The following is a 22,145-nucleotide window of genomic DNA, read 5'->3' as shown; positions in this document are numbered from 1 at the left end:
GCGCCACACACACACACACACACACAAACACACACACACACACACACACACACACACACACACACACACACACTGCGCTTACCGTGAGACAGACAAGCGACCAGAACAAGAAGAAAGATGACCCTCTGAGGAACCATGGTGGCGTTGGTGACACAGAAAACGCTTGACTGAGAGGCCAGCATGCACGCGCACTGCTGCTCCGCGGGGTATATAAGGGCATTGCCGCGGCTCAGGCGCGCGCCTCACCTGCAGGTCATTAAGCGCTGATGAAGAGGAGCGCGACTTGACCGAGTTCTGAACCGACTCAACCGCGATTCACTGATTCGAAACATTTGGAAAACAAGAAATATTTAATCGTTTAAAAAACAGGAAGTTATTTACATTAATTTATATTAATTTATGATACACATGTTTTATCTACATTTCCTCATGAGTACATCAAATAAACGTTTTTTGGTTGCATTACATTTTTTTTTTTTTACTTTTAACGTTGACGCCCCCCGGTTCATTTTTAGCCAGAGCTGATAATACTGGCTTAAACTGATGTATGAAATAAAAAAATAAAAATGCTGCATGTGTCTTCAAACTTATATGTGAAGCATAATAACTGAAGAGTATACTCTGCTTATGTAAATTATTATAAAGATTATCTAACTATGATTCATTTCAATACCCACCTTAGTTAAATTTAAATTATACTGCTAGAACAACTCTGATATGTGAAAAAAAGTATAAGAATATAATATTCAAAAGTGGAAATAGAAATAAGTGAGAATACAAATATGATTAGTAAATTAAAATATAAAGAAAACAGTTGATCGTTCAAAAGAACAAAATAAAACTAATTATGTTCAGTGTGTTTAATGAGATATTCTTTACCTGCAGATTTCTCTTTTTACAGATAGTTTCTACAAACTTCATTTATATACTGAAAAAGAGGAGGAAATTATGAAAAAACATAAAATAAGAAAGACATCTACTGTACTTTAATGGAAAATTTTGAATTTCCTGTTGATTTTAAGGAAAATGTATTGGTACAATATTTTTTTTCATACATTTGTACAGTATTACAAATAATGTAAAGATTACAAGCACACATTAACGAACTGTTGTTTATTGTATCATATGTTCATTGTGGTGGATATGGTATTCTATTCATTTTCATGTGTATTTCTTTCTATTTCATCAGCATGAAAAACAGGACAAAGAAAATAAATCTGAACACTTAAAGGCTTCCTCCAGAAATGAGCACCTCCCGCTAATGTGTGTGAACATTTCCAAAAGCCTGGTTTTGTGAAGAAGACTAAAGATCTGGAAACGGAAGAAGGTATAAACCTTGAGGGGACATTTCTCTTACCTTACTTAAAGAGGCACTAAACCCTGCACTCTAAAAAACAGAGGTACGATATGAGTACTTTTTTGTACTCGAAGGTACACTCTTTATAATTGTACCCTCAAAGGTACAATATTGGTCTTTACGGGGTCAGATTTGTTCCCTCTGAAGTACAAAGTCATTTCTAACAGCAATAAGTACAAATTTGTACCATTTAACCAGCCAAAGGGTACATTCAGTATTCTGCATCACTGTACTAATGAACAATATATATTTAAATTGCACATTTTTTTATTTGAAAGCCAGACAATTTTGTATCATCAAGTTTTTGAGCCATATTTAGTTGATGATAATGTTTATAATCTTTATGATCTTTACTGCCACAAAAACCATGGGTACAAAAAAGGACTTTCACTGAAAGGTACTTTTTTGTGCCTCAATATAAGGTACAGCCCCAGCGACAAGCTTTGTACTCTTTTAAGTACAAATCTGTACTTATATTTCTTAGAGTGTGGACATTTTTTTTTCATGAATAGCTAAAATGTGTAACTCACATGAACTAAGTAATAAAACATACCAGTTCTGCAAACATTTTAGAAACTTCACCTTTAAAAATGCTCTTATTGTGGTCATTTTCGCCTCTGCAGCGCCCTCACAGGTTCAATGTGGATGAAGTTTTCTTTGGTGTGCAGATAATCACAATATACAAATCAATCAATCAATTGGCATACTGCTCAGCCCAAATTTGAGCTCAGGGTGATGTTAGCTAAAATAAATGGTTTTAGTCACCCTTTTTGTCTGTTGCATAAAATCCAACAGTCGGGGGACGGTAAGGGGTTTACTGCTCTAAAATGTTAAAAATCCAGTGTTTCTTACTTTGCTTCTACTTTATAATATATGACATTCTGAATTTAACATATTTGTGGCCATCCCGTCTAATGAATTAAGGCTACATAGCTCATCCATATTCTCTGTGTCTGGGGTTTAAGGTGAGGTTTTGGGTACTAGTTCTAAGAGAATCGACCATTAAGGGACTTTATGCAACACTTAAGGAACTATTGAATAAAAAATAGATACTTAAGGAAACATTTAAGGGTTAATGATGACTACCTCAAGAAAGCCCTTAGATAACACTTAAGGCGTTTTGTCTGCACCACACGTATCTTTAAGGAATTGTTAAGGGCAATAAAAAACATTTGGGACATTCACTGACATTACAGACTGACCGAATGTAGGATGAGTGTGTCATGTCAGAAGATTCAAATTAGACACACTAATTCTAATATTTTTTTCTCAATAATATAACAAGATTCTAAGAATATGATTGAGTCACCTAAAGTTTTATGCACTGCAAATGACAAAAATGCTGGGTCTGAGAAGGACGTGCATAACTTTTAATATTTTAAGAGTGTAGATCTACATCAGGCCAGCAGGTGGCGCTCTCCACACCCGCACACCACCCACACTGCTGCTACACTCTCAGTTCCCCTCAACAAGAATTTCCCCTACAAGTCTTAACCCAGCTCTACTGTGTGTGTGTGTGTGTGTGTGTGTGTGTGTGTGTGTGTGTGTGTGTGTGTGTGTGTGTGTGTGTGTGTGTGTGTGTGTGTGTGTGTGTTGTGTGTGTCACATTAAGCTTTCTGTGACAGTGTCTTTACTTCCTGATCTGTGAGTTACTGTAAGGCACTTTTTATCTTCTCTTAAAACACACACACACACAAATACTCACACACTCTCACTCACATAGCTGAGCTCCGAAGCTAAATTCAGATAGTGTGAAAAAAAATAATGTGTGTGTGCGCACAAGCATGCACAAGCATGTCTGAGCCTCTCTGATCTGCAGGTATTTTCCTCACAGCACTGACAAATTACATAACACACACTGCTCAAGACTTGCACAGTGTGTGTGTGTGTGTGTTTGTTTGTGTGTCAGCCCTATTTAAGTGATCAGGAAACACCATACACCCACACAAACACATTATTTCAATTATATACCAGATAATACTGTGCATACTAATGCACTCAAATTATTAGGTTGAGTTACACAGTGGTGGACCTAATAGCACTAATGTTGTCCTTATAAAAGTGTATTTAAAGCTCTCAGTGTGTAAAACTCTGGCTACCAGTTCTTCTGAAGATCTGTTTTTCTACATCAATCAACTTGTAAAGCACTTTTAAATGCCTCCCATTTCTGGATCAGGTGTAGATTAGGAGTGGTGCAAAATGTATATAACACAGGCTATAATATGCTAATTATAGTACGTTCAATAATACATAGTACAGAGTGAGTCAAGTCAAGTGACAAGACACCCTTTTATATCCGAAACAAAATAAGGCGTCATGGTGTCAAGATATAGCCAATAACATAGGTCCCCTCACTCATTACTTGCTGGGGTATTCAATTATGTCACTTTTTTCTTTCGTTTTGTTTCTCTTTTGTTTCTGAAATAAAACGTGACTAGCTTAGGGTAAGGGTAAGAGCAGCCTAGCTGTAGTTCAAACTAATGCCTAAACACTGATTTTATTTGTTCGAATGTACAAATCAATAATCAGATCAGCGTCACACACAATTTTAGACTGGGAGCTGTTTAAGGTAATTAAGGTGGCTGGCTAAATTTTTTATGCATTCTTATTATAAAGAAAATAATACAAACTGAAAGAAGAGTATTTACTAAGCTTGTGAAATGAGCATACGTTAATGTACTAATGTAGCTGCATGTTTTAAGTGTACTTACTTTAAGTCCGTCATGCTCTCTCACACGTACTTTGCTATGGTCCACCTAGGCCTACTTGAACCCAGTGTCCTAATTAAACAAAATAACAAAATATAGTCACTTTTTGCTAGTCTATATGGCTAACTGATACTGAGGGGTGTTTGCCAGAGAAGGATAAAATGTGTTTAATATGGCTTTTTAACATTCAACATTTATATAGAAACAGGCAAGACATTGTTATGCAAAGATGTAGTAAAATAACGGCATCCTCAGCAGAGAATAGGCTGTTGTTCTCTTTTCATTGAAATTTGAGTTGTTCTGGTGTTAGCTGTGATGCTAACAGACACAGCTGTTGGGTTCGCAAAGTTGGCACAGAAAAACTACATGGAGGCATGACTATCAGGCTTTTGTTCACATAGTGCTTCATTTACTTGTTTAGACTCCTGCTCATTAATTTTTTTTTCTGAAATCAATGGTATTAAAATGAGTTTATCCTACTTTTGGTGGAGTAACTCAGCACAAGAAGGTGATTAAAAAAACACTTTTTACATCCTATAACGCTAGCTTTAGCTCCGATCGCCATCATCACTGTGTACTGATAATGCTGACATATAGCGTTATGTGATGTAAACAATGTTTTTTAATCAGCTTCTTGTACGCTTGTACACTTGTTTTAAATTCTAGCAAGGAGGTTTGAAGCTACTTTGAGCCTGGATAACAGTGGAAAAGACCCTTTATCGGGGCAAATTATGCCCCGGGTCACCCAGTCAGAAGAACTTTTTGGCTCTCAGAATGCTCTGGGAGAACGGAGGTGTGCTATTAATCAAAGGTAAGTACTTTTTATCATGTTTTACTACACCAAAAGTCCATTTTACACCGGAGTTCTCCTTTAATGAGGTCAGGATGTTTGATGATCACGCCACCGCAACTCATCCAAAACTCCCAAACTTTCAAAAGTATTGGAGGAAGCTCAATAATTGCAGAGAACAAATCGTTCCACTGCTCAACAGCTCAATTATTGGGGTCTTTTTTAACCCTTTAGCCCATGGTTGGCATTAGGCATGGTGCTAACAGATTCATGGATACTGTACATATTCTCCAAATAGTTCTAATCTTTTGGCAGTACTTATCTACAGGGATTAGACCATCTTTACTTGTGCATTAGCATTTGCAGCAATCGATACATCTTAAACTAGCATTTATTGGAAGTGGTGTCCACAAATATTTGGACATGTCATATGTTTTGCAAGCAGTCTGTCACCAAATCATTGCACACAACTTAAAAAAAAAAGTATAAAACTAAATCTGTGCAGAGAGCAAAAATAAAAAATGTTAGGTCTCATCAGATATTATTATGTTTTAGCTTTAATGTCTACTGGTGTTAGCAAGCTAGCATGTAGCATTAAATTTCTATGCTAGTCTACATTGTATCAGCTTCAGCCCAAAGTACTGTATGTTAGTCGTTTACAAAGCGTGTATTGTACGGTTTCTCTCTCTCTCTCCCGTTCTCTCTCATATTATCCTAATATGGTCATACGCGAGCGGTTTGGGGTGAAACTGTTTTTTGCTAATCATGCTAGTCGGCGGATGGATGATTAAAAGGTGGAGTGAGAGTGAAAGAGGGGGAGTTCAGTTAAAGTATGTAGATGGAGAGAGAGTGAGCCCTTTTGGATGAATGAACTGAGAGAGGAGTAAAATGGAGGAGAAGAACAGAGCAGTCTAAGATGGCACCTCGTAGAGAGACCGTTTCACCACTTCCTGTTTAACTCAGGAAGTCAGAGAGTTACTATAGACCAGCAAATAGGGGTTGTGTGTGTGTCTCTGTGTGCAAAAAAAACAGAAGAGAACAAGTGGAAAAATCAGGCTAACACCTCGTTGGCATGTTTTTCACATTGTGTGAAAAGGGGGAAATAAAGAGGAAACACTGAAACACAGTCCGGTGTGTGGTTTATGTCTACGACTTTAAAGAGTGTTTTTACTTTCAGAGAACAGAAATTCTTCCACAGCTGTAAAAATGAGCACTTTTAGCATTAGCAGCACTAGCGCTGTGTGTGGGAGCAGTGTTCAGTTTCAAGCAGAAAGTTCATGGTTGGGATCCTGGGTGTTGTGCATAATGCAAGAGCATGTCCAAAGGACATTTAAAGGCTTTTGTGCCACATCTAAGCCATACCCTATGCCTCTCTGTTAAATCAACATTCATAGTGTTAATTTACACTGTGTAAAAATGTGTAAAAATTCAACACCCACAGTGTTAATTTAACGCTAATAGTTTTGACACAAATCTCCACATCTGCAATAAAGCAACTATGCACTGTGATGACTCAAAATGCAAACAATTGGTCTGCTTGGTAGCATCATATTTCCTCCTTCGTGGCCACTTTTAACTTTGACTGGATGAACAAGAGTCGTGTACAGAGCGTACACTGATGTGAAAAAGAATAAATAGGTTGCAGGTAACAAAAGACATAGGTAACATAGAAACCCTATTGCCACACTAGTGTTTTAGTGGTGTAATGGCAGAGCGGGGAAAACACCCCAGTGCACAAGTATAAATGCTCACAGTGGTGTAGGTAGGCCACTAGCAGGCTATAGCATAGACTCTGCATTAATTTGGTACAGAAGCATAAGTTTGGGCATTAACTTAAGGGTGGCCTGTTAAGAGGTTTAAGAGTTAAGAAATACCAAACACCAGAGGCATTATTCAGCCATCCATTTACAATTTCCTTTACACATATTCATCCATCAACCAAAAATATCCTGTGATCACTGATGAAGGCTAAAGGATGGCCAACACAAACTGTGCACCATTCGATGAGCTTCAGTTTCTCTCTCTGACTTTACATTTACAAGATAAACCTAGGTAGGTGTGCCAGGTAAAAGTGTCTAATAGAGTGGGCAGTGAGTGAACACAGTGTTTAAAAACTCCAGCAGCACTGCTGTGTCTGAATTACACACCCACCCACCCACCCAAAAAATACCTGTCCTGTGGTGGTCCTATGGGGTCCTGATCGTTGAAGAAAAGGTTGAAAGAAGGATAATAAAGTACGCAGAGAAACAGAGGCACTAATAAAGAACTACAAAGTGCATAGACAGTGGAGTTAATGAGATGGACGGAAAGTGTAAAAACAAGGAGGTATTAATACATATCTCACTTCTGCCTATTTATTTATAACACACACATTCTTCCTTCCTAAACAAAACCACACACATATACTCTAGAATTAGAAAGTCTGTCGTCCTTACAGCTTTCTTTACCTGACACACACTCTTTACACAATCTGTAGTACTAAAAGTTTGTGTGTGTGTGTGTGTGTGTGTGTGTGTGTGTGTGTTAGCCCGGCAGGCACAAATTCCCTTCTCTGCTCATTACTCAGCAAGTACTCACATGTAACACTGGAATTCCACCTTAACGCACACACACGCACACATTCATTCGGCAAGACTGAGCAGATGTGAAATTAGCTAATCTGTGTGTGTGAAGCTGACCAGTGACTGGCTGAGAGCAGCAAAGCTGATCAGTGATTGGTTGAGACTGGATTTGTTCAGTAATCTCTAATAGAGTTGGTTATGTGGTTTCCAACACGGTGTCTTTGTAATCTAGAACATGGATTTAAGTACAGTAAGAACCGTGACCATTGCTTATTGGTTGAATATAATCTTTTACTATTACTCATTAACCATTTTCCATTAACCTCAAAACTCCAGTGCTAATTGTTTGGGTAGGAGTGCCTATTACTTATTAGCTACTTTAGCCTCTCAGTTCTAGACGTACTTGGGTATGCACATTTTTTTTTAGCTTTTTATCACACTTACATTATTCATATTATCAAACTAATTTTAGACAAAGATAACCTGAGTAAATGCAATGAGCAATTTAAAATTGTCCATTTTTGTCCGTTGTTTAAGAGCTACTTTAACTTTATTGCTAGTTGGCAGTCTGTAAGTTTCTGTAAGATTATCTGTTAGCTAAATTAGCCTCATAGCTATAGTGCTGGTTGGTGGGGAATGCATTTTACTTTCATATGAGCTATATTAGCCCAGTGGTGTGCAGTAAGGCCCTTCTAACCCTTCAGAGAAGGGGTGACAATAGGTGCATATAAATCATTACATAATATTTAATAAGGAAATATATATTATAGTTATTATAAACTAGAAGCATATATTTCATAAATGAACAAAAATAAAATACAGTAACTAATTCAAAGCATTAGTCTGCGTTTTTCAGCTGCTACGGGACTCTTATCTGACTGACAGCGGTTCTAACCAAGCAAAGCTTTTTAAAATGGCTTCTGCCCACGTGACAGCGTGGACCCTTCTGCTGATTTTTTGAAGGGTGTAGTAATGAGTATATTAGCAAAGTCGCAGGACAATCTAACCAATTAGATTAATAATTTTCACTCAGGGGGCGGGCCATGACTGTCTATCCCATTCTTGGCGCTCTGCTGAAGCGGCTACGCATTCGTTAGTGTAAAACGGGGCGCATGCTGGATTAGTTCAATAGTTAGCGAACTATAATGGAATTGCAACAGTAAATGAGACAAATATTGTGTCACATTATATAAAAAAGCCCTTCAATGTGAAACTAATTCACTATAATATGCCGCCTGACTGGTTAGTTTTTGTGTGTACTTAATGTTTTGGCTGACCTGGCGCCTTGTAAGCATACAAATGAGTGATACAAGTGATATTTGTTGACCGGCTGTACTTGTAGGGTTGCAGAAGGGGTACCCACTATATTACCTGCACGCCACTGCATTAGCCTCATAGCTCTAGCGTAAAAACTATCAAGCTTTAAATACGTCTTGGTTGATTGATTGCATTTGCGGCTAAGGAGGCAGGCCTACGGCTTGAAGGTAGTTAAAAGGTAAGGTAATGTAAAGGTCTTCAAATGAGAGATTGCATCCACTCCCACTCCTCTGATGCAACTGCACACACACACACTTGCTGTGGTCTCAAATTTCCAAACTTCAGACTATGTCAGACATGTTCAAACAAGCTTCTCCACAACTGAAGCTCTCAGGAACATGCAGAAAGAACAATACTTCCAGGAGTACCTGTGAACAGCTGGTATACCCTTCATAAACAAGTGCTGACCAACAAAGCTGGACATTCTGGAGTAGCTGTTATCACTTGACCCTAAGGTCCAACCCAGTGTGGAGCATGTTGCTTCTAAGGGGGCTACTAAAAGCCCTACAGCCTTGAGCTGTAGAACAGTGGGGTTTCATTCTCTGGAGTGTTAGAGCTTCATCAAATTCCTGTGGAACGAGTAGCACTGTCAAAACTAAGACCTTGGGGCTGAATGCAATCAAATCTTCCCCAAAGCAATGTTCCAACATCTAGTGTAAAGCCTAAAACCAGAATATCTTTGCATGGTTTGAGGTAGAACATTGTTAAAGTTGACTACACTCTACAGAATGTAGCTTCTGCACTATTTAAGATAAAACAGACCATCTGTAAAGATTCAGGCCTGAAATTAGTGCGATTGCACTCATTTACCTCTAAAAAGCTAAACAGAAGTAGGCCTTGAATTTTAAAACACCACCCACTCTCTCTCTCTCTCTCTTTCTCTCTCTGGGTTACCACTATTTCCTCTTCTCTCATCTCGGTCTCACATGGCGTTCTCTGATAGGAGCATCTGCTGCTGTCACATATCACTTTCTGATTGGTCAGAATAAAGTTGGCCCACTGGGCCGTCTGCATCCCCTAGTGCTGATCAATCAGATTCACAAATCAGACAGCAGAAAGCTGATCTGTGTGATTAGGCCTGACCGGAGGCTTTAATACTGCACTTCTCAGAATTTTAGCAGAGTCGCACATGTCAGAAAATACTAAAACACCTTCTGTGTCAGAATGTAGACTTGGTTAAACTCTGCTCAGCCATGTAAAATTGGGTCACACTATGTTAAATTGTTTAATTGATTTAAACTGGGTTGATATAAGATTATTTTAGGGAAGTTAAAATTTATCTGGGTTAAAGTGTTTTAAACTGAGAATTTATTTGCTTTAAACTGAGTTAATCTGAGTGAAAATGTGTAAAATTGAGAGTTAAAGTTGGTTGAACTGGGTTAGTCTGTTTTAATTTAGAGTTCAAGTTTGTTAAAGGGAATTAAACAGCATTAGTCTAAAATAATCTGTGTAATTGACACTTGAAGTGGGTTAATCTAATGAAACAAAGTGTTTTAAACACTTTAAATACAAATATAAATGAGATAAACTGGGTTTATCTGAGCTAATTGGTGTAACCTGACAGATGAACTTAGTTAAAGTAAAATAAACCGATAATCTGAGTTAATCTGTGTGTAACAGAGTAAACCTGATTTGTTTGTTTCTTTGTTTGTGCCAGGTCAGTAGGGATGTAAGGACTGATTGGAGCTGGATTAAAGTGTGTAATCCATCGTGAGGCGTGATCTATCTTTACATTTCATTGTGAAGAGTGAACGCTGGTTTGAGGTGAAACACCCTACTTCCTGCCTTACTATGCAGCTTCAGATTAGCAAACAGGATGTTGTGGTTGAGCTGCACAGAACAACCACTCACTCACTCCCTCACTCTCTCTCTCCTGTTGTCTATAACTGATGAGTTGACCTTTCTCTGTGTGTGAGAGAGAGACAGAATGAGAGGTAGTGTGTGTGAAAATTGTTTGCATAAAATTTGCTAATTACCTCAGAGCATTTTGGATTTTATTCAGGTTTGAAGAGCTCCTGGTGGCTCAACCCTGCAGGCTAGTTTTCAGAGGTGAATCAGATAGACACTCCATTTTAAAAACTCATTTCCAAAATAAAAACGCACCAAGAAAGAGTCACTGAAACAGAATGAATCTTGTGTGATTTATTCATCCTGTTGTTTTGTTTAGCCTGGATAAAAGATGAGATATGTTGGGCAAGGAGCCGCATAAGTTCCATATGACATTGTGGAGCACATTTGCCCACATATATTGCAGTTGAGCCTGAAAATCCTGTACGCATATAAGTTGCCAAAGCTGTCATCCATCAAATGCTCAATTGAAGATAGTACTGGCAACCAGGCAGGCCAAGGAGGTGTTGCAATCTGGCAGAGACAGTTGCTGTGCCCTTGCTGTATGTGAACAAGCATTATCCTGGTAACCCCTGCCACCAGTGGCAACACATGTGGCCGCAAGATGTCCGTCACATTTTGCTGAGCTGTTAGTGTCTCTTGTATCACTAATAGGGATGACCAACTTCTCACAGGCGATGGCTCCTCGGATCATCACACTAGCAGTTGGGCAGGGTGTTGCGCCACAGCAAAGGACCAGCATGAACCATGAGATCATGAGACCTGAACCATGGTCAGAATGCTCATGCACACTTGACGTGTGATCCATGTTGAAAGAAGAATATCTGGTTTTGTTCTGTTTTTATCATCATCACATGGATGGCTAGGTGAGTGTGCTTCATTTACCTGTGGAAGATTCTAGAACAAGAAGTCTGATTCACTGCACTTCACCTTCCAACTTACAGAACTTACAGAACGTACAGAAAAGATGGACTATTGTTTGCTGGTAGCTGGTTTTGGGTAGTCTAAGGTGGTTGAAAAGAAGATGGTCTGGTCTGTTTCTGTTTTTATCACCATCACATGGATGGCTAGGTGAGTATTTCCATTTACCTGTGGAAGATTCTAGAACAAGAAGTCTGATTAACTGCACTTCACCTTCCAACTTACAGAGCTTACAGAAAGGATGGACTAGTGTTTGCTGGTAGCTGGTTTTGCATGGTCTATAAGGTGGTTGAAAAGCTGGTCAAAACATACCAATGACTTGATCAGCAAACTGTATGTTTTATTTGATTAAGGTCATGCTAGTTGTACTGGTCATGTTGTTTCATCAGCTTGGTCATACAGGTTGATTAGTGTGGTCAATCTTGATTATACAGGTTGTCTAGCTCTGTAAGGTCTCATCCATCTTGAGATGTTTTGCTGTTTTGGTTTCAAATGGAGAAACAACAGTGTATTAGACAAGGGGACATACTATTTTCTCATGAGTCTCATGAGTGCTGCCCCTTCTTTCAAAAATAAGTTTTGAAAACACACAAACATAGCTAATTATAGAAAAACTGTTAAACTTCACTATTGCTAGAGATCTAATGCTATGAAATGATATTTTTTTATATAGTGAGCATCAGACGTAGATATTTAGCTATTTTACGTCTGCTGATGCATGGCTTGGTGAAGGCTAAGCAAGCCAACTCTCTCTCAGGGTAAATGCTGACCATTGTAAACTGGTTAGATACTTTAACTTTACATTTAAATAAATGTAAGATGTTTGTAGTGTTTTGGGTGGCGAAGTTCAAAGAGTGCAAATAGAACTGGTGGCCATGAACATGCAATAATGGTGCCACTGGGGCTGGGTGCAGCCCTGGTTAAGTGATAGGACCGTGAGGTATAAAGTTACTTAAGTAATACAGTAGGTGTTTAGCCTTCCGGAGGTGCTGCGGGCAATCAAACAATGATGAAGGCAGGTGCTAAGCAAATGACCCAAGTTAAGACTTTCTTAAGTAGTGAGTGAGTTTGAATATGGATGAACCAATCATAGAAGTTCAGCAGAACTTACTCTGTCTAACCAGCTCAGTAAAATCAATCTGATATCAAAAATCAGGGAGTAAATCCTTTACGATTCAAGGGTAACATCAGGACCAACACGCTCCAAACCTACTGCTAGGTTTGCCTGCTAGCTAGCATTAAGCCACTAGTTGCATTTCTGTGTTCTGAGTTCAATATCTAAAGACTCAAATGCCATCTATCTGTTATCAAAATATAGAACTTACTAATCTAACCAGCACAGTACCATCCTTACTTACAATTACACTTTTATAGCACCTTTTTGGCACTCAAGGCACTCAAGGACAATTACATTTACACTTACTATTGAGAACCAATTGCACACAACATACTCTCATCCAGAACGACCTGAAACAACCTGGAGGACGGCATTAAGCACTAAGAAGTTAACCCAGAGTGCCAATCTATATCTGGGCATACAGTCACACACATTCACACACCAGGGTATCCATATTTTCTGGGCAATTTAGAATATCCAGGTCCAGATACCTGATCATGTTTTTGGACTGTGGGAGGAAACCCTTGGCAGACACGGGGAGAACATGGAACCTCCACCGTAAGGACTTGAACTAAGGACCTTAGCCCTGTGAGGGGAAAGTGCTAACCACTTAGCCACCATGCTTTCATCCATCTGTTATCAAACCCCAGAACCTTCTAAACTAACCAGCCCAGTGCCATCCGTCATCAAAAATTAGTAATTAATTCAGCTCGGAAAACAGTTAGCATCGACAGTTTGCCATTTCCCATTAACCATTATGGCTAATCTGCCATTTTGGGCTTCATAATAAGTTCTCAAGGCCAAATTGCATGTATTAAAAGATGTATAGTACAAAGATATAGAACTTCCTTTTCGACATTACTAAGTATTTCTTAGTTTGACCAATATATTGTCAAATATCAAAATTTCCTTAATATTTGCTTCTCATTTTTCAGCAGGGCTGGCATGTTATTTTTTTATATTACAGAGCAACACACTTCAGCTGTTAATGTAAAAATGTAGTGACCACCTTCTGTAACTTATTAATACATTTTTGGCATACTATAAAAAATCTAAAAATGGCTAAAAAACTGAGAGATACATTATTTATTATTTATTATTACAGAGAGCTTTTAAGTCTATGCCAGGTATTGATTCATTCATTTGCTCCTCAACTAAAATAATTTGGAATTTTTACAGTTAAAATACTTCTTTAAGCAAAATGTGATGAATGTCATTCATTTAGATTAATTAATCACATAGCATGTAATTAAATAATTCGTTTTTTATGCCGCTAATTTAAATATATATAAATATGTATAAAAGAGGACAGATCACATACTGTGTGTGAGATACAGTTAACTCTCTCTCTCTCTCTCTCTCTCTCTCTCTCTCTCTCTGTCCGGAAGAGGGGCAGGGCGCGCGCTGATATAAACTCTCACGAACTTCCTCATCTTGCACTTCTGCAGCAGCCCTCAGTTCAGCTCCTGACTCCAACTCACAGTAAGTCTCTCTCTCTCTCTCTCTCTCTCTCTCTCTCTCTCTATTTCTCTTTCCTTCTCTGTAAAATCTCTGATAGAACTCTAACTCTACCTCTCTTTCTCTCTCCGAGCAGCGCGCGCAAAGATGAGCTGGGACAGTTACATCCAGAATCTGACCAAGAGCGACTGGCTGGATGACGCCGTCATAGTGGGACACACGCCCGGCCAGGAGTCCGTGTGGGCCTCGTCGCCGGGGGGCTGGCTCAACGGAGTCACGGTAATCAATACCCTCACCTGCATTCAGCTGTACTCATCAATACTTAGTAATACTGACCCATACTAATCAATAATGATCAACAAATTACTCATACTGATCAACACCTCTGATCAGTTCCCGTTATGATGGAGACTCTGCAACTGTAGAAGAAGGCATGCTCTATCATGCAGAAGAATTTAGATGTAGATTATATAGAGCTTTGAAACTGAAAGAGTTCTGAAACTTCGTTAACTTAGTTCTTCTCTTCAACAGACTGTTAGAACCATAATTTGTTAACGCTATATTTGTAAAACTCTATATTGAACCAAAATATTAAAACTTACAGTTCTGCTACTAGAATTTTCTAGCTTAGAGTTGTTCCTACTTCAGACTTACAAAACCAGAGAACTTTAGGGAACTTCAGAGATCTACTCTTACTAGCTTAAAGTTTTCTAGCTAAAAAAAAAACACTTCTGCAACTTCAGAGTTGAAACCCTTTCTGTAAGGAGTTGTAGACCGTATTAAGATTATTTGTTAATTCTTATTAATGACAGACAGCTCGTGCCTGTCTGATGAGACTGGGATGCTGAGAGACACTGGTCTACACCGTGATCTGTGGTTGACCGGCTGCGGCGCGCACTGAGCTGCTGTCCTCCACTTTTAGGTTATCGATCCGACTGATCAGGTGTATGACTGTGAACTCGCCTGCAGTGTGTGTGTGTATGTGTTAAATGCAGAGTAAAAGCCGAACCGAGCCGAACTGAACTCAGTGTGTGTAGTTCTGGGTTTGATGCTGCGTGAGCTGCTGCTGATTCCTGTCCTTATTTGGGCATGAGACTTAAACATCGCGCTCACGCGGGGAGGAAGTGTGCAGCGCTGCAGACTCACTTCCGCCTTCGTGCACGCCCTCGCCCTGCTCTCTTTCTCTCTCTCTCTCTCTCTCTCTCTCTCTCTCTCTCTCTCTCTCTCGGAGGAAGTAGAGTCAGACTGATGGAGGATGAAGAGTTTTTGATCACTGATTGATTAACTGTTAACGTGTTGACAGGGCGAGGCCTGTCAGTCAAGTGTGTGAGCAGTTATATACACACACAATTATATACAGTTAAGAGTTTGGACACACCTTCTCATTTATCATTAAATATTTTCTTTATGTTTATTTTGTTTAATTTAGAAGAACTTAGAAGAATCTAAAGTATAAAAAATATTATGATTTTTTCTTTAAAAAATATTTCTGCATGTGTTCTTATATAGCTTTAATGTTTTCAATATTACATTTAAATAAGTAAAATAATCCTAAAAAAAATAAAGAGATCACATTGAATGAGAAGAGGTGTGCCTAGCTATTAACTGGTACTGTATGTACACTCACACATTCATGCATAAAATATACACAGGCAATTTAAATCAATATACATAGAGGTGGGGATTGATAGTGAGCGAATAGAGTACAAACTTGCAGTCCTATATGGAGCAATAATATAAACCATATATTAGGGTATTGATGTTTTGGGCGCTGTTGATGGGGTTGACAGCTGTCAATGAGGTGTGTGTGTATGTGTACTTCTCTGTACAATATACATGATAATTTATTCTATATATGAATAATACACTAATTTGTGCCTTAATTATATAAAAGCTCTGTTTTGTACGGTGAACTTTAATTCATTATTGTAAGGGAAAACTCATTTATATATAGGAAGAGGCCGGGCTGCAGGGGTGGATTTATATAAATGCACTGATTTTTGTGGCATTACAAAAACAGTAAATTGAAAGTAACATGTTTGTGCAGTTTAGTTTCCATATAAGGGCTGAACTGAGAGAGGGAGTGACCACTACTCTTTTAAATACTCTTTAAACACTCTTTAATTTTAGCACAGTGAAAAATTGGTTCAGTTTTCTTTTCTAAAATTTGCACATAATAATAGTAATATACTTATTTGTCTAACTCAAATTGTTAATGCAAAACGTTTTGGCAGTGTGGGCTAGGGTAGGCGAGACTGGGTGTGGTGCGTAATGTAGCTTTGCTCTTCTAACTATGTAGAAATGTGTCTGTTGGTTAACCTAATAAGGAAAGAGAGAAAGAATGAGTGTGAGTGTGTTGGTGGTCAGGTGCTCAAACCTGCTTTCAGTCTATTTAATCCTAAAAGTCGAGAAACTGCGGAACAGAGGAATGAGGAACACCACATTCTGCTAAAACAATATGTTGACTTGTTTTAGAAAGTTGTGGGGACTTTTCAGCACTTTATGTCCTGGTGCTGATGGAGAAAACAGGATCTTTTTTTAACACAAGTGCAGCTTGTTTTGGAAATATGAGCTTTTCTGGACACTGAGGGTAGGGTTTGGTGCAGGTTTAGGATTAGAGTTAGGGGTTACTGCAAAAGCTAGTGGACGTCCTCACAAGTGCAGTAATGCAAACTCGTGTGAAAGATTCTTTCCTCTTTTAGTTGTTTTTGTTCTGAGTGTCACAAGATGAACACATGCTCTGTATTCACTCTCATTGCACACACACAAACACACACACACATTCTTTTAAAATGTGTGTGTGGGTCTATGACTGTTCCTCTTCCTCATGCCTACACATGTCTTTACTGTTTTAAAAACCGTTCCAAAATGCCAGACTAATACACACACACACACTGCTCTGTGAAGCTCCTCCCACTCAATTTTATTTGCTTCAGGGATTTCTTGCTGGAAGCATTGGGGGTGGAGTCAGATCAAAGGAAAAACCTTCTTTCAGGGCATCGTTCTGGAAACCACCCGGAAACACACACACGCATACAGTTATGTGCTGTTTAGTGCTTCCTTAACCATAGCTGTAAGAGTTGATGGAAACTATTTCCCACTAGTAGTTACATTATTAGTATTTTAGCTGGTGAGTGCAGCATTATTCCCATTAGAGTCAACTTCTAACCCTATCGAGTCCTGTTAGGAACAAACATTAGACAAAGCTATCACCAAATCAAAGATCCACCAAAACAACCCATTATCGGATCAGCCCTGTTTGACCAGTAGAAAACCCAGTAGACAATTAGAAAACATGTTAAACTGCTACAGAACCCACTGTTCTGCTCCAGCCTGCATTCACAGCCGGTAGTGTGTGTTGTAATGTGTGGTTTGTTTTTGATCTAAACAGGGAAAACGATGTGTTGTATTAGTGATGATTAATATAATGAACATTAATAGTAATAACAGTGATATTAGTCAGTGGTAGCTGTTGCTATTAACTCTGTCTACACGGATTAATTGAGTTACACACCAGTATAACCTGTGTCATCATTCTCCTCAAACATGAAGGAACATGACAACTTTTCAGCAGGAATGTGTGCGTGTGTGTTGTGTGTGTGAGATGGGATGGGTAGGGTTAGGGGAACGCTTCAAACATCAGCGTACATGTTTGAGCGTGTGGGTGTGTGTTATCTCACAGTGGGGTGCAGAGATCTAATCTCTCTCTCTATCTGTCTTGCTCTCTCTTTGCGCTCTCTTAGGCGGCGGAGGTGAAGGCGATTGTTGCGAGTGACCGCAGTGGTCTTTTTGCTAACGGAGTGACTCTGGCGGGGAAGAAGTGCACGGTGCTGAGAGACGCTCTGAATGTCGACGGTCAGAACACCATGGACGTCAAAATGAAAACATCAGACAAAGATCCCGACCCATTCCCCTTCACCATCGGCAAGACCATGAAAGGTAACCCACACCAACAACACACCATTAGATAAGCCTGGTCCCTTCAGAGCAGTCCAGTTCCGGTAGACCAGTCCTGGTCCCATTAGACAAGTTTGGCCCTATCAAACCAGTCCATTAGACTGTTCTTGTCTAGTCCAGTTTTGTTAGACTGGTCTTGTCCCATTAAACTCTACATGGTCTGTTGGACCATTCTGGTCCCATTAAACCAGTCCTGTTTTATTAGACCATTAGACAAGTTTGGATCTATTGAACCAGTTCCGTCGATTAGACCAGCCTAGTCCCATTAAACCAATCCACTTCCAATAGACCAGTCTGGTCCCATTAAACTAGACATGGCCTATTAGAACATTTTGATCCCATTAAACCAATCTAGTTTTATTAGACCAGTCTGGTCCTGTTAAATGGGTCCTGTCCCATTAGGCCAGTCTGGTTCATTAGTCCAGTTCAGTTCAATTAGACCTCTCCAGACTTGTTGAGGCCTATCAAACCAGGGTAGTTCTATTAAACAAGGCTTGGTCTATTTGACCAGTGTAGTTCTATTAAACCAGCCTTGATCTATTAGACCAGTGAAGTTCTCTGAAACCAGCCTTGGTCTATTAGACCAGTGTAGTTATATTAAACCAGCCTTGGTCTATTAGACCAGTGTAGTTCTATTAAACAAGCCTTGATGTACTAGACCAGTGTAGTTCTATTAAACCAGCCTTGGTCTGTTAGACCAGTGTAGTTCTATTAAACAATATTTGGTCTATTAGACCAGTGTAGTTCTATTAAGGAAGACTTGGTCTATTAGACCAGTGTAGTTCTATTAAACAAGCCTTGATCTATTAGACCAGTGTAGTTCTATTAAACAAGCCTTGATCTATTAGACCAGTGTAGTTCTTTTAAACCAGCCTTGATCTATAAGACTAGTGTAGTTCTATAGTTCTAAATGAGTCCCAGTAGCAGTTCACTGTTTGGACTTGGTATAATTAGTCACAGTTACTAATTATTCTCTCTCTCTCTCTCTCTCTCTCTCTCTCTCTCTCTCTTTCTCTCTAATCCCCCCTGTCTCTTTCTCTCTCAGCTCTGATTATAGCTAAAGGAGTGAAGGATGCCCACGGTGGAAAGGTCAACCCTCCTGTGTTTGACATGACCGCATACCTCCGAAAAATGAACCTCTAAACACACATTTACAGTCTCACACACAAACACACACACACACATACACTGACTGCCTGTCATTCACTGCTGTACACACACACACACACACACACACATACAAATACACCCTTCCCTAGCAGCAGAGAGGAGAGTTCTGACTGAGGATCAGCTGAGTGTGTGTATGTGTGTGTGTGTGTGTGTGTGTGTGTGTGTGTGTGTGTGTGTGTGTGTGTGGGTGATTGGTCTAAGGTCAGTTCTCTCTCTCTCTTTTGCTTCCCTTTCTACACACACTGCTGCCTGCCCTCCTCACACACATACACACAAACACACAATCTGGCCACTCCACCGCTTCAGGTGGTGCGTGGAGGACAAGCTGCAGCCAGTCAAAGATCAATGGTTTATTTACTGATCAACTGATGGTACGTGTCATTGGATGGGTGGAGCTTCATCTCAGGCTGTTTATTTGTTTGTTTATTTGTTTGTTGGTTTGTTTAGAAGCTGTTCTGAACAAATCTGCCACCTGGCTGCCAAATAAAGAGATTAGGTTTTTACCGAGATCCCTGCTGGTTGTGTGTGTGTTTATTCCAACAGCAGAGTGTGAGAGAAAAAATAACTTATTATAGGTTATCAAGAGCAGAAGTGAAACATGCACTCTTCTGCCTGAGAAAGAAGGAAACAGCAGTCAGTAAAGTGACAAACAGGAAGTTATGTATGTCACATACACATACAGACACTCACACAGAGCTTGTGTGGTTTCCTGGTGTGTAAAAAGAGTGTGTCCTTTTTTTTTTTTCATGCAGTCACTGCCTTTCATGTCAGCAGTGTTTTGTGTAGCTGTAGCTTTGGCACCATCTGCTGGTCAATTGATCAATGCAGAGTATGAAATAAGGAAAATTGACAGTTCTCCATGTCGGACACTAGGGCGCAAATCTAAAATTAATGGGTTCTTCTGGAGCTTAATAATTAATTCACTGTCATTCATTCACTGTCAGCCTATGAAACACTGCTGATATTTCTGACATCTATAACTTTCTATATCACTTTCTAACGATGTCAGGATGTTAAATACCAGCCAACCAGCATTCAGTAGCCACAGTGTCAACCAATAACCACTCAATAGCTAGAATGCCAATTATCACACACTCAGTAACCAGAATGCCAGCCAATCAGCATACAGTACCTAGAATTTCAGTCATAATTCACTTGCCAAGATGCCAGCCAGTGGTAACTGCTGCAATCAATTAGTTTTCAGTACCCAAAATAAAGAGCCAGTCAGAACTCAGTTGCCAGAGTGCCTTTAATCAGCAATCAGTAGCCAGAATACCAGCCAATCAGCACTGAGTAACCAAAAGGCTAGGCAATCAGCACTTAAAAACCAGAATGCCAGCCAATTTGAACACAGTAGCCAGAATGCCAGCCAATCAGCACTGAGTAACCAAAAGGTGAGGCACTCAGCACTTTAAAAACAGAATGCCAGCCAATTTGAACACATTAGCCAGAATGCTACTCAGAACACCAGCCAATCAGCATCTAATAATCAGAACACTAGCCAGTGAGCACTCAGTATTCAGAACACAAGCCAATCAGCACTCAAAAGCCAGATTGTCAGTATATTAATAATTCTAAAGGAATTCAAAAAAGTACTGTATGTAAAGAACTGTTGCTGTATAATGTCATGGTCCTTAATAAAGTCAAAGAACCCTTCTTTTTCAGAAATGTACAGGAGTTTACATATATAATGACATGCCAAAAATCATAGGATATGGTGTAAATTGATTATGACATGTTACCTCAGGGGATAGCTTGGTAACACCCAGACCTACAGTAGCTGCAATGTATTATCTTGTGACTGAGGTGTAACCTTGGCCAACGAATGCTCAGAGTTTGTATGAGATGGATGGGATATTTTTCATTCTTGATTCACAGTACCACCCACATTGGACAGTTTAGTGGGTTGTTACGATGGTGACTGGCAGAGTCTGGCTAGAATTGGCCATGCAAACTCAGAAACAGAAATCTAATTAAAATGCAATGCAGTAAAGATGCACAATGCATATCCTGCAGGTCAGTTTTTAGCTTCTATGGGACATGGCAAAAGTCATGGGACACGACACTCATTCCTGTCCCATCACTTTTGGCAGGTCATTGAATATTGTTCTCTGCAAATATGCACAAAAACAACAACATCAAATATCAGCACAGGGCAGCAGATTTTGGCTGAGGGTGGCACTACATACATAAATCCTTACATTTAATTTCATTTATAAAATGGTGTCTGGTTTTGTATCTGTTTAGAACTGATTTTATGTTCATTCATTATAATGTGTTCATGTTTGGTCACATCACTACTACAGCTGCACCGCTCCCCACTGAGTGAACAGCTGCACACACACACACACACACACACACACACACATTCTTTTGTTTCAGAATGCACCCAGATAATAGGGCAACTAATTTTGGCTACAGGCTAAAGGGCTGAGGGACAGAAGGGGGTACACACACATGCAGTGTGTGTGTGTATGTGTGTGTGTGTGGGATATTTCTAACTCAAAGACACTCTATGTGAGTGAACTTTGACCTTTCAAAGAGTCCACTAGGGAGCGTCTGAATTTTAGCATGACAAAACTTTGTTTTTCCAGGCGCTCACAAGCAACACATCAACAGAATGCAGAATACGAGAGATAGCCTTCATTTATGTTCAAAAAACAGTTAACAGCTAGTTTATCTTTAGCCTTGGACAGCTATTCCACTTGGGAGGGCCTCAAAACACGAATTACAAAAATCAGATATTATAACTACTATTATAATTAATATTGTTGTTATTAATTGAGGTGAGTTGTTTTATATTTAAATATCATTGGATGATTATCACAACAATGTGAACCTTTTAGGGTCTCATAACGTTTAAAATGTCTATTTATCACAAAACAAAAATCATATTTATAAGACTTCAGACTACACAGAAATGATATTTTCTTAGTTGAAT

General features: G+C 39.2%; 1 protein-coding gene across 1 annotated transcript; it reads left to right on the top strand.

Annotated features, from left to right (window-relative positions):
* Positions 1-14,007: 14,007 nt before the first annotated feature.
* On the top strand, positions 14,008-19,713 carry pfn1 (profilin 1). The gene is made up of 4 exons (XM_007234131.3): positions 14,008-14,101; positions 14,214-14,356; positions 17,821-18,016; positions 19,080-19,713. The coding sequence occupies exons 2-4, from the start codon at positions 14,225-14,227 to the stop codon at positions 19,175-19,177; spliced, it is 426 nt and encodes a 141-aa protein (XP_007234193.1). The 5' UTR covers positions 14,008-14,101; positions 14,214-14,224; the 3' UTR covers positions 19,178-19,713.
* Positions 19,714-22,145: the final 2,432 nt, after the last annotated feature.

The sequence above is a fragment of the Astyanax mexicanus genome, chromosome 13 (genome assembly GCF_023375975.1).
Source record: "Astyanax mexicanus isolate ESR-SI-001 chromosome 13, AstMex3_surface, whole genome shotgun sequence".
In the NCBI taxonomy this organism is placed as follows: Eukaryota; Metazoa; Chordata; class Actinopteri; order Characiformes; family Acestrorhamphidae; genus Astyanax; species Astyanax mexicanus.
This window is presented reverse-complemented; position numbering and strand designations above follow the sequence as displayed.